This window comes from Trachypithecus francoisi, unplaced genomic scaffold, assembly GCF_009764315.1.
Source record: "Trachypithecus francoisi isolate TF-2019V2 unplaced genomic scaffold, Tfra_2.0 Lachesis_group5, whole genome shotgun sequence".
Taxonomy (NCBI): Eukaryota; Metazoa; Chordata; class Mammalia; order Primates; family Cercopithecidae; genus Trachypithecus; species Trachypithecus francoisi.
The window spans coordinates 58,565,093-58,578,150 of NW_022681470.1; the positions used below are offsets into that span (position 1 = coordinate 58,565,093).

Sequence of the window (13,058 nt, forward strand, 5' to 3'; positions counted from 1 at the left end):
GGTGCATCAGAGTGTTCCTTAGACTATGGTATCAATGCTAGGAAGTGGGCAAGAAAACAAGAGGAGAAATCAGTTGCCATTCTTAACAGCCCTAGATGAAGGGCTTTCTTTATTCTAAGAGCACTCAAGGGGCTAATTTATCGAAGGGAATGGTATAGTGTCCTACACTATCACTCTCATCCTAACAAGGCTAAGCTGGATAAGCAACAAACATAACTTTTAAAAAATACAGATATCTAAGGATGCAAAGTATTCTAATTGAACTAAATTCCAGAAAGAGAAGAGCCATTCCTAGGAGAGATGGAATACATGACTGTTTTCCTCCTGGGGTGTGGCTAAGAGGAGCAAACCCACCATAGATGAGGATGAGGAGAAAATAGCTGAACTTCATACAAACTTCTGAAGGCCACATGTAGGCTGGCCATAAGGAGCCCTAATGATAGAGCAAATAAGTACCCACCTACCCCTAAATTGTTCTCATGAGGCCTTCACTGAGTACACAGTGGCAGCAAGCTGATGACTAAGGGCAGGACAGAAATCTGAGAAAGATCCCCGCCCCCACCCAATGTGCACAGGGCCTTCACTGACTATACAGCAACAGTACAGTACAGTGGAACCTGAGAACAGGGTAGGAGGGTAGAGAAAGACCCCCTCCAAAGCACAAAGATCCTTCACTGAATGTGCAGAAGTGGCTCACCATGAGTGCAGAGAACTCCACAGCAGCCCAAAGCTGGCAGCTGGGCTGGATGGCATAGAGAGATCTCTGGGAACTCACTATGCTCAGATCTTAAGTCCTACTGAAAGGACAGTCCTGATCTTGCCCTCAAAACATTTGGTGATTTGGAAGGCCGAGGCGGGCGGATCACCTGAGGTCAGGAGTTCGAGACCAGCCTGGCCAACATGGTGAAACCCTGTTTCTACTTAAAATTCAAAAATTGTTCAGGTGCGGTGGCAGGCGTCTGTAATCCCAGCTACTTGGGACACTGAGGCAGAAGAATTGCTTGAACCCAGGAGGTGGAGGTTGCAGTGAGCCGAGATCATGCCATTGCACTCCAGCCTGGGGAACAAGAGCGAGAGTTTGTCTGGGAAAAAAAAAAAAAATTGATGAACTGACCTATAACAGAGCCCAAACCTGGCTCTATATGATAGGCTAGACTGACTCAGCTCTCAATCCTAGCAGCCTAACAGCGGAAGGGACATGTCCTTTTCTGGATATACCTATTGCCACACTTTTACACACAACATCTGGCATAAAATAAAAAGTTACAAGACTCAGGAAGAAGCAGAAAAAATATGACTGAGGGAAAAAATAGTCAATAGAAGCAGATCCACAGATGAGCCATATGTTGAAACTAACAGATAAGGACTGTAAAATCCTTTTTATAAATATGTTTAAGGATCCAGTATAAAAGGTGAATTACATTTTTGTATAGATAGGGAATTTCAGCAGAGTACTGAAAGTTCTAAAAAGAGAATGTTAATAAATTCCCCCAACCCCAAAGCAAGGATTACCTTTATAAATAAATTACTAGTTATTCTTGGAGAATATATAAATAGCAGCTCCAAAATCATAACCTTTTTCCTGAAGTTATGCATTCTTGTTTTCATATAAGCAATGAGTGAGTGCCCACTGTATACAACATATTGTATGAGGGGTACAAAGAAACATAAGATTTAATCCTAACCTTCAGGGAAATATGGTCTCATGAAAAGATGTGTAGACGTAACTATTTCAAGGCAGACCACTCTAATAGAAATATAGGTATGTCTGTAGAAACATAAAAGAGAATGAGATTTTTCTGGCAAGGAGGATCATGGAAAGCCTCATGGAAGACTTGGTATTTGATCTGGACTGCATAGTGATTTGAGGACTGGCTCCTCATGCAGGCCTGTATTTCTAAAAGGAAATTAGGCAAAAGAGCTGGGCACCTAATAGGAATCATAGGGAACACAGGAAGTAGGAATGGGATGGGAGTGGAGAAAAGTGGATAAAACATTATGTTTCTCAGTATTCTTTTTTTTTTTTTTTTTTTTGAGGCGGAGTCTCGCTCTGTCGCCCAGACTGGAGTGCAGTGGCCAGATCTCAGCTCACTGCAAGCTCCGCCTCCCGGGTTTCCGCCATTCTCCTGCCTCAGCCTCCCGAGTAGCTGGGACTACAGGCGCCCGCCACCTCGCCCAGCTAGTTTTTGTATTTTTAGTAGAGACGGGGTTTCACCGTATTAGCCAGGATGGTCTCGATCTCCTGACCTCGTGATCCGCCCGTCTCGGCCTCCCAAAGTGCTGGGATTACAGGCTTGAGCCACCGCGCCCGGCCGTTTCTCAGTATTCTAACATGGTAAAGTCATGTTTCTGGATTTTATTGGAGATGAAATCATTTCTTCCTCTGTATTGTCTTATGTATGTTGTCTCTACCTCTGTCATGGATTTATTTCATTTATACACCTTTCTCCACCCTTGGGTTATAGGCTCATTCTGGATAGCCACTTATTTTGAATGCCCATAGCAACTGACACCATGCATTATAAATACTAGGAGCTTGATGACTGTTTGCTCGATTGAAGTTGAATTTAGCCCTAGGCAGAGTTTATAGGGATTGAATTCAGGTAGTCTGGCTCCAACATCTGTGCTCTTAATCACTATACTACATTAATGATGGCTCATGGATAATCTTGATAAATGGGCTGTAGAATATTTTTTAAAAATATAGAGAGACAGGGTCTCACCATGTTGCCCAGGTTGGTCTCAAACTCCTGGCCTTAAGCAGTCATCCCTCCTCAGCCTCCCAAAGTGCTAGGATCACAGATGTAAGCCACCATGCCCAGCCAGGCTGTAGAATTTTTATTTTATCATATCAGTAACAGAGAGCTAATGAAGGTTTTGCTAAGTGCCACACTTTTGGGTGATTAGGCTTCTGATTATATTTAGTGCACGTTAGAGGGAGGGAGGATCTATACAGAGTAGGGCTGATAAGAAGTCTTTCACAGTGGCTCAAGTGAAAGGACATTAGGCTCTGAACCAGAGCAAAGGCAGGGGAAAGTTAAAGAAAGAGATAGATTTGAGAGGAAAGTGGTAATACAATCAATGATGTATTACAATCTTGATGAGGCGGGGGAAGAAAAGTTTTTGATAGAGCAATAAGGGGGAAAAGTTGATGCTTTTTAGTGGAAATAGGGAATGCGACGTGTAAATTTTGGAGGGTAGACTAGATGATATGAGGAGAATAGTAAATGGGAAAATAAGTATCCCATGGAGAGAGTTCTTTAATTTACCTCTATAATCTGTTATAGCTCCCTTGACATATCTGTTGACAAGGTTCTTCATTTTCATTGTCCTGTTTATATCTGAGTCAATCTCTCATATGCTCATTCAGACTCATTTCCTCTTCTGGGGGTAGATGAAAATGACAAAGTGCCATGGTTCTTATAAGAACTTGCCCCAGATAAAAACTTTTGACACCATTTCTCTCATACATCAGTTGCCTGTGCGTGGTTGTTTGGATTTGTAGATTAGATGATACAGGGATATTGAGGTCTCTGCATTCTTTGTTGTTTTCATGTCCTCGTGAATTTAGGCCTAGCTTGTTGTTGCCCAATTCTCTTTTCTGTACTTGAGATCTATGTGAGAAACAAATATAAAGAGAAAAGGGAGGGAGACAGCAAAATCTAGCTTAGAGTGAGCAAAGAAATTCTTTCTGCCAAACAACAGATGCAGTAGCCCTCCATAACTCTGAGCCCTGTCCTCTTTACTTTATTCTTTTTGGTGCCATATTTAAGCTGCCTTCCTTTCTCCCTGCTATCTTGAGTGACCAGGCAGTTGCTTTGCAGTACTCTGACTCATGAACTGATAAAATTTGCAAACTCTTCTAAAGACATTCCATTCTTACACTTTAACCAGTCATATGTTTCAGGATGGACAGTGTCCATCCAGTCTTTTTTCTCCCACAGCTTTTGAGTCTTCAAAAAATATCATCTAGCCCAGGTGCAGTGGCTCATGCCTGTAATCCCAGCTCTTTGGGAGGCTGAGGCAAGAGGATCACTTGAGCCCAGGAGTTCATGACCAGCCTGGGCAACATAGCAAGACCCTGTCTCAAAAAAAAAAAATTGAGGCCGGGCGTGGTGGCTCAAGCCTGTAATCCCAGCACTTTGGGAGGCCGAGATGGGCGGATCACTAGGTCAGGAGATCAAGACCATCCTGGCTAACACAGTGAAACCCCGTCTCTACTAAAAAAATACAAAAAACTAGCTGGGCGAGGTGGCGGGCACGTGTAGTCCCAGCTACTTGGGAGGCTAAGACAGGAGAATGGCTTAAACCTAGGAGGCGGAGCTTGCAGTGAGCTGAGATCCGGCCACTGCACTCCAGCCTGGGCGACAGAGCGAGACTCCATCTCAACAACAACAACAACAAAAATTGTCTAGATGGTTTCTTCTGCCTCTGTGTAATTTGATTTTGGAACTCCAAAGCTAATGTCTCCTCACCTCTCTCTATTCGAAGGCTACCCACCAGGATATCTGATCCAAAAGAGTCACTTAGGATATATTTCACAACTACCACAAAAGTTAAATGACAATAAAGGGTTTTTCTTTTCATAAGTCATAAAACCACAAAAACAAAGAACAGGAGAAGAAAGAGATAATAGTGATGAGATCATGGGAAGCTGGAAATCAGACTGGCAAGTATGAACTGATAGATCAGACTTAAAAGTTGAATCCTGAGCCAGCAGTGGAGGAAGTGGGGCAGCAACTCAATTTGCACCCCAGAATCCTCAAAAAGCTTCATAATTGGTGGCATCAGGTAGCTTTAATAGGGGAAGAGGTGAGTCTAAAAACAAGAGGACTGGTTGAAAATGTATGTAAAAAACACGTAGACTCTCAGATTCTGCTCCATCTGCTCCCAGAGTGGGAGCCCTTTCCCTCCATTAACAGAAGACTGGAGACGTATTTTCTGAAGAGAGTAAAACAGGTAGTCTCTGGACTGGTGGACTCCTGACACAAGTGAGGGCATAGATTTTGAACTAAAGGGAGAGGGGTATAAACGAAGCTTTGCATATTGAATGTTGAAAGCTCCAGGCTCTTCTCGAACTCAGCTTTCAGAATGCTGGTCTTACATGCTTCAGGCTGGAGTTTGGAAGATTCACCTCTAGGAAAGGTGACCAACTCACAAGAAAAACCTTAAATGAATCAGTCCAATCTCATCTCCCTATACTGAAGCCATAGTTGACAAGTCCCACTGCATGTGCACAAAGGTTCTCAATAACTTACAATGGATGTCGCAGTCTTCCATAATAACAAACATCCAAGCTTCATCACACATTTCAGAAGGTCTATAACATGAAGTCCTGCCAGTACTAACAGAACAAAGCAACTTGGAACCAGAAACTATGCAAGGCCATTGGAAACCTGCCCCTTCAAATGAATGAGTGAATGAATGTCTCCGAGAGTTGAAAAAGAGATTGTATCCTTGAAAAAAAGAACAGTGTGCTGTTTAAAATTTTTTTAAAGAAGCCTTGGAAATTTAAAATATGGTAGAAGCCTGGGCGTAGTGGCTTGCACCTATAATCCCAGGACTTTGGAAGGCTGAGGAGGGAAGATCGCTTGAAGCCAGGAGTTTGAGACCAGCCTGAACAACATAATGAGACCCTGTCTCTACAAAAATGTTAAAGTTAGCTGGGCATGGTAGCACATGTCTATACTATAATCCCAGCTACTCAGGAAACTGAAGCAGAAAGATCGCTTGAGCCCAGGAATTTGAGGCACAGTGAACTATGGTACATCACCACACTCTAGCCTGGGCGAGAATGCAAGATCCTGTCTCAAAAATATATATATACATATATACAATAACCATATGTACATTTATGTGTATATGTATGTATGTCTATATATTTATGTGTGTATATCTATATATATGTGTGTAATAGAAGAATTGAAAAACTTAATAGAAAGGACGGAAGATAAAATTGAAGCCATTGTTCAAAAAGTAGAGTTTAGCAGCCAGGCAGAGTGGCCCAAGCCGGTAATCCCAGCACTTTAGGAGCCCAAGGTGGCAGGATCACTTGAGACCAGCCTGGGCAACATAAGGAGACTCTGACTCTACAAAAAAAAAAAAAGGCCGGGCGCACTGGCTCACACCTGTAATCCCAGCACTTTGGGAGGCCGAGGCGGGCAGATCACGAGGTCAGGAGATCAAGACCATTATGGCTAACACGGTGAAACCCCATCTCTACTAAAAATACAAAAAATTAGCCAGGTGTGGTGGCACGTGCCTGTAGTCCCAGCTACTTGGGAGGCTGAGGCAGGAGAATCTCTTGAACTCAGGAGGCGGAGGTTGCAGTGAGCCTAGATCGCACCACTGCACTCTAGCCTGGGTGACAGAGCAAGATGCTGTCTCAAAAAAAAAAAAAAAACAGAGTTGTTTTTTTTTCATGGTGCTAGAAAATAAGAGAGAAATGTAGAAAATCAGGCAAAAAATCTATTTTAGTGAATTACAAACATCCTAGAAGAGATAACTGAAAAATAAAGAGAAAATCATCAAAAAAGCTTTGATAAAATTTCTCAAAACTGAAGGTAATGAGTTTCTAGATTCAAAGCATCTGGTAAAGTACCCAACACAAGGATTAAAAAAGTCCCACACCAAGGCACATCATTAGTGATGTTTCAGTGCACAAGAAGATGCTAAAAGTTCCAGAGGGGAGACAAAGAAACAGGTCACATACAAGGACAAAGAATCAGAAGGGCAACAATAGAAACAGACATAGAACAATGCCTTTAGAATCTGAAAGAAGATATTTTCAGCTTAGAATTCCGTGGCTACCCAAAAATCTCACGTGTAAAGATAGAATAAAGACATTTTATGATATGTAAGGTCTTACAAAGTTTACTTCCTAAGCACCCCTTTTCAGAAACCTACTGGAAGAGGAAAGGTACTTCACTGAAACGAGGAGTAAACCAACGAAGAGGAAGACTGAGGTTCCAGTTTAAGTCAGGTATAGAGAATCTCCAGGATAATGAAGTGTGGTTCTATAATGTCAGCTATTCAGCAGATCCAGAGAGCAAACAGCTAGAAGATATATGCATAGGGATATTTTTGAAGGATGCACAAAAAACTGTTAAGAATAGTTACCTTAGAATTAAAATTGGAGGGCAAAAAAAGGAGCACTTTTCCTTTTTCCTTTATATTTATATAATATTTGGATCCTTACTACAGCATGTATTATTTCTTTGTTTTGTTTGTAGCGACAGAGGTCTTGCTTTGTTGCCCAGGCTGGTCTTGAACACCTGGCTTCAAGGAGGAGTTTTGCACCCAGCCTTTTTTTTTTTTTTTTTTGACAAAAGGTCTTACTCTGTCACTCTTTAACTTTTTATTTTTTTTCAAGCCATTCAAATGTAATAGTGGGTTTATGTTTTTTTTTTTTTTTTTTTTTTTTAAAAAGAAAAAGGGCTGGGCACGGTGGCTCACACCTGTAATCCCAGCACTTGGGAAGGCTGAGGCGGGTGGATCACTTGAGGCCAGGAGTTGGAGACCTGCCTGGCGAACATGGTGAAACACTGTCTCTACTAAAAATACAAAAATTGCATATCTGTAATCCCAGCTACTCGGGAGGCTGAGGCACAAGAATCACCTGAACCTGGGAGGCGAAGGCTGCAATGAGCTGAGATTGTGCCACTGCCCTCTAGCCCGGGTGACACAGTGAGACTCTGTCTCAAAAAGAAAGAAAGAAACTATGCTGTCTTCAAAGGAGCATCTCCACTGGAGATGCTTAACTTTCGTGTCATGACAACAGAATTTTCCTTTTCTTCAGAACTTGCAAAAGAATTTTGCTAGTAAGTATTTATATCCTCTAGCCAACCTTCCTTGGTAATTCTAGGCTTACACTTCCTCACTACAGGAAAACAACTTGGGAAGGAATGTCTTTTGAGCAAGGAGGACCCAAATGCTCTCCTAGAATATAAATTCCCCTCCCCCATTTCATTATTAAACTTTCCATAAATGTGGGGCAAAGGAAGGTTTCTTTTGGATTTCTGAGCTGCAGCAATCCTCTTTTTGCAAGGGTCCTTCCATAAGAGCTTTCTTTGCCTCACAACCTTGATTACCAATAATTAATCTCAGATGAAAGATTCAGTGCTACAAGCTTCCTCTGTCTTTGACTTAGAGAACATGCTGAGAATTGTTTGCTTGCTTGCCAGAGATCTTATCTTGACCCAGAAGAGCTGATAGGACCATAAAATCAGCATTGATCTTTCCTCAGTATTCCTTCTCTACAAAGTGAGGGGGTACGACATCTTAGCCCAGGACAAATGTGAGATTTAATATATATCAGGAGGGGAAGTGGGGAAGAGGTTGATTGTCATTCAGTAACGGCTGTATTTCATAGTCATAAAATTTAAAGAACTCTGTAGTGTGTTCTAATCCCCATGCTTTCTTTGCTCTTTCTCAATGTATTTGGATAAATCACTACAGAGCAACAAAGCCAAAATGTCCAAACCACCCACTTTCCTATTCCCAGCACATGAATTAGAGAGAGCCAACTGAGATCTGGGCCAACCACTTAGATGACTTGTATGTCTGATTTTTGTTCCATGATATGAAACTCAAAATAAATCAAAAAGAAATTTTTTTTCAGATACCAACTAATTCACACAAAAAAGTCTTCAGCCTTTTATTCCTTGCACATGTGCAAAGCTGATAAACAAACCTACTCTGAACACAGATAATAAGGATTTAGAAGTTAATTCCTACCAGCACAGATACTCCTGTATAGCAGTCTTACTGAACTTCTGTGTTCAGTTTTAGGCTCTAAAACTTGAGTGAAATCTGAAGAAATTTTTAAGGTCCAAAAGGAATTGGGAAAGACTTGGAAAACAGGACCTTTGAAGAAAGTTTATAGGAGACAGAATTTGAACTTAGAAAACAATGCGTGTGATTGAAAAGAAACGTGAATAGCAAACAAAGATAGAATAAGAGGAAATTAATATAAATGGTAGAGGAGGCTATTTAGTTTTGAGGTTAAGGGTAAACTTTCTGACTGAAACTTGTTAAGCCCAAAAATGAACAGCCAGGCCAGGCACGGTGGCTCACGCCTATAATCCCAGCACTTTGGGAGGCCGAGGCGGGTGGATCACTTGAGGTCAGGGGTTCGAGAGGAGCCTGGCCAACATGGTGAAACCCTGTCTCTACAAAAAAAAAAAAAAAAAAAAAAGAGTAGCTGGGTGTGGTGGCGGGTGCCTGTAATCCCAGCTACTCTAGAGGCTGAAGTAGGAGAATTGCTTGAATCTGGGAAGCAGAGGTCGCAGCAAGCCGTAATTGCACCACTGCATTCCAGCCTGGGCGACGGAGCAAGATTCCGTCTCAAAACAAAAAGAACAGCCAAAGGAATGTTGTAGAGCTCAAGCTACAAAGACATGGAGGTTGCAGTAAGTTCACTTAGTGCATGAAATAGCATTCTTGGATACAGATGTTTACAGATAAAGATGTTTAACAGCAGTATCTCCCTAATACCACAAACCTGATATTCCAAGCAATTGGCAGAGAAATGAATCCATTCAGCACAAATTTGGCCCCTCTACATGGCCTCAGGGCCCTAAATTTGGTTCACTTACCAGAAGAACAGTATGTTCTGTTTAGAAGCAGGACCCGATCCCAGGATAGGGTGAACTGCATAAACGGAGGTGCAATGAGAAACAATAAAAGTCTAAGAGGTTCTAGAAAAGAGAAATCTTTTTCTGGGCCTCATTACCAGTTATAGACATTTTTAGAAAAGGAAGGGGAGAATAGATGCAGAACACATCTAAAAATGAACAAAGATATGGTAATTTTAAGAATGGAGGTTGTTTACAGGGAGAGGAAATTGGTTTGTATAACTAGATTGATCCAAAAATTACCTTACCTTTATAATATACCTTTCTGTTAAGGAGATACAAAGTTTTCTCTTGCCAGATAAAGACAGAGTCTCTTCCTTTTGTAAAAGAACATCACCAAATTACAAGGAAGTTTAAGTCACACTTTGAGTTGCTGCAAACCCAGGACAAACCCCCAGGTTTTCTCCTTTTGGCTAGCCTAAATACTGGTACAGGGTCATTCTTGCATCAATCTGAAACATTTATTTTTTGCCTGGGCTTCTGTTTTAACCACTAACCTTCATCTCTCCTGTCCTGTAGCTGGGATGAAAGCAGCTCCATCAGCAGTGGACTCAGCGATGCCTCAGACAATCTCAGTTCAGAAGAATTCAATGCTAGCTCCTCACTCAACTCCCTCCCAACTACTCCCACTGCTTCTCGCAGGAACTCAACAATAGTGGTACGTGAGTTTGCAAACATCCAAACTGCCATCTCAAGATGAACCACAGGGCAAACGGCATTGTCTGTGTATGAGGTTGCACATACACACCCACTCCGTGGGATTGGTTCTCATAGGCCTTTGGCCAGGTCGTTTTAGAGCTGCCCCTACCCTCTTCCAAACAAAAAGCTAAGGCTACTCACCCAAGACATCAGATGTTGTCATATTGTCTATACTTAGTGCCTACACCAATCTAGAGTGATACATGTAAGAGCTATTCCAACTGGAGAAGAAGAAACCCAGAGATACATGCCATCTGTTGTTGGAAACCCTAGGGGTATAGGTAGAAACCCTCAGTTGACGTAATACTCTAGGATGAGCAGAGCCAGGTACTAACTAAAATCAATCCTGTCAGCTATTCAGTCCCCCATTAGCATATAAATATCTCACCCTGCCTTTTTCTCTTTTCTTTAGCTACGCACAGACTCAGAGAAGCGCTCACTGGCAGAAAGTGGGCTGAGCTGGTTTAGTGAATCAGAGGAGAAGGCCCCTAAAAAACTGGAGTACGACAGTGGTAGTCTGAAGATGGAACCTGGGACTTCGAAGTGGCGGAGGGAGCGGCCTGAGAGCTGTGATGATTCATCCAAGGGTGGAGAACTGAAAAAGCCCATCAGCCTGGGACACCCTGGTTCCCTGAAGAAGGGCAAGACCCCACCTGTGGCTGTAACTTCCCCCATCACTCACACTGCCCAGAGTGCCCTCAAAGTCGCAGGTGAGCCTGGGATAAAGGAAGGTACAAGGGCAAAGACCTAGTTCTTTGGTTGCTCCTCTTTTTAGTGGTCGTTAACCCATAGGATGATAGCAAACATGTGCATAGTGCTTTAACATGCATTATCTTATCTGGTCTAAAGACAGTCCTGTGAGTTAGGAAAGATGGGTATTATTATTTCCATTTTACAAATGTGGAAGAAACAGAAACTCAAAGAGGTTCAGTGACTGGGCCAAAATCCCAGTTAATATGAGGTGCAGGAGGGAGTATATTATGTTTAGAGACTAGTTTGACCTCCTTCCAAACACTTCCAATGCTTTCTTCTTTCTCCCAAGTTAGTCACTTGAGGTACTTATCTTCATAAGATATTGCTTGACATCTCAGGAAGATCCTAAGAAAACAATAAATAAAGTGGCTACAGCAAGAGAGTTATAGTGCCCCCAAAGTTGGCCCCTTGGGTAACTTTTAGCCTTAATCAACATTTTCCTCAAGTCTCTAATTACCAAGAGATACTGTCATACTGAATTCCATTTGCTTCCCTTCCTTTTTTTTTTCCCTTCCACAACCAGTTGTTAGATGGATATTCTTGATCATCTTTGTGTTTGCCTCTGCCATTTTATTCAAAATGGACCATTCTACTCTGGGAGCAAAACAAAAAAAATTCCTAGCCTCCCCACCCCTCCCAGTCAGAGTCTTTCAGACAAGAAACTTTATCAGCTTATCTTGTACCTGTTTACCCATATTTAGGCCTCTAAAATTCTACAATGTTCCCTTCACTCATGGAGGGAAAGAAAAGGATGATTTTTTAAGATACTGGTCAGTTTCAGCTCTTATCTCATTTCCTGTTCTCTTGCAGGCAAACCTGAGGGCAAAGCTACAGACAAGGGTAAGCTTGCAGTGAAGAATACTGGGCTCCAACGCTCCTCCTCTGATGCTGGTCGGGACCGCCTGAGTGACGCTAAGAAGCCCCCCTCAGGCATTGCTCGCCCCGCCACTTCGGGATCCTTTGGCTACAAGAAGCCTCCTCCTGCCACAGGCACAGCCACCGTCATGCAAACCGGTGGTTCAGCCACTCTCAGCAAGATCCAGAAGTCCTCAGGCATCCCTGTCAAGCCAGTAAATGGGCGCAAGACTAGCTTAGATGTGTCCAACAGCGCAGAGCCAGGATTCCTGGCTCCTGGAGCCCGTTCTAACATCCAGTACCGCAGTCTGCCCCGGCCAGCCAAATCCAGTTCTATGAGCGTGACCGGTGGGCGGGGTGGACCTCGCCCTGTGAGCAGCAGCATTGACCCCAGCCTCCTCAGCACCAAGCAGGGAGGCCTTACACCTTCCAGACTGAAGGAGCCTACCAAGGTAGCCAGTGGGCGGACCACTCCAGCCCCTGTCAATCAGACAGATCGGGAAAAGGAGAAGGCCAAAGCCAAGGCAGTGGCCTTGGACTCAGACAACATCTCCTTGAAGAGTATTGGCTCCCCAGAAAGTACTCCCAAGAACCAAGCAAGCCACCCCACAGCCACTAAGCTGGCAGAGCTGCCACCAACCCCTCTCAGGTACCCAGTGCGGGCAACCGCCTCCTTGTCTGTTTGCTTTGTCATTCTTTTGTATATCTCTGCCCTCCTTGGACTAGATGAAGCATGGCCTATCCACCATTGCCTCTAGGCCTTTGCATGGCTCTTTCCCACCTCTCCCCTGTATGCCATGGTTCTGAAAGAATCTTGTTTCTGAAAGTTCTGAAAGACTGAATCCCTCTTTCAAAACTGTATTCAAAACTTAGCTTGTTTGTACTATTCTCTGATCAACCCTTACCATGTCTTCAGCACTTGTATGGGTGATTTTACTGTTTATTTACACATATATACCTATTTGCATAAATTCACTTGTATTTCCCGTGTGCATATGCTGGCCCCGTTATCTAAGCTGAATGTGCCCCAAGTTGTGCCCCAAGTCAGATTTCCTTGCATTGTATTTCACAACAGCATTAGGATAAGCCTCTGTGGTTAGCAAATAGGCAGAAAAC

The 13,058-nt window shown here is 42.9% G+C and overlaps 1 protein-coding gene across 13 annotated transcripts in view; it reads left to right on the forward strand.

The window, feature by feature from the left end:
* NAV1 (neuron navigator 1) overlaps positions 1–13,058 on the forward strand; it is a 288,011-nt gene that overhangs the window by 232,898 nt on the left and 42,055 nt on the right. For 9 of the 13 annotated variants that reach the window (XM_033197735.1, XM_033197725.1, XM_033197726.1 and 6 more), the window contains 3 exons: positions 10,155–10,293; positions 10,747–11,065; positions 11,898–12,591. In XM_033197735.1, coding sequence (XP_033053626.1) covers positions 10,155–10,293; positions 10,747–11,065; positions 11,898–12,591 — 1,152 coding nt within the window. The remainder of the gene's footprint in view (positions 1–10,154; positions 10,294–10,746; positions 11,066–11,897; positions 12,592–13,058) is intronic. The other 4 variants (XM_033197727.1, XM_033197729.1, XM_033197731.1 and 1 more) reach the window with 1 other exon arrangement.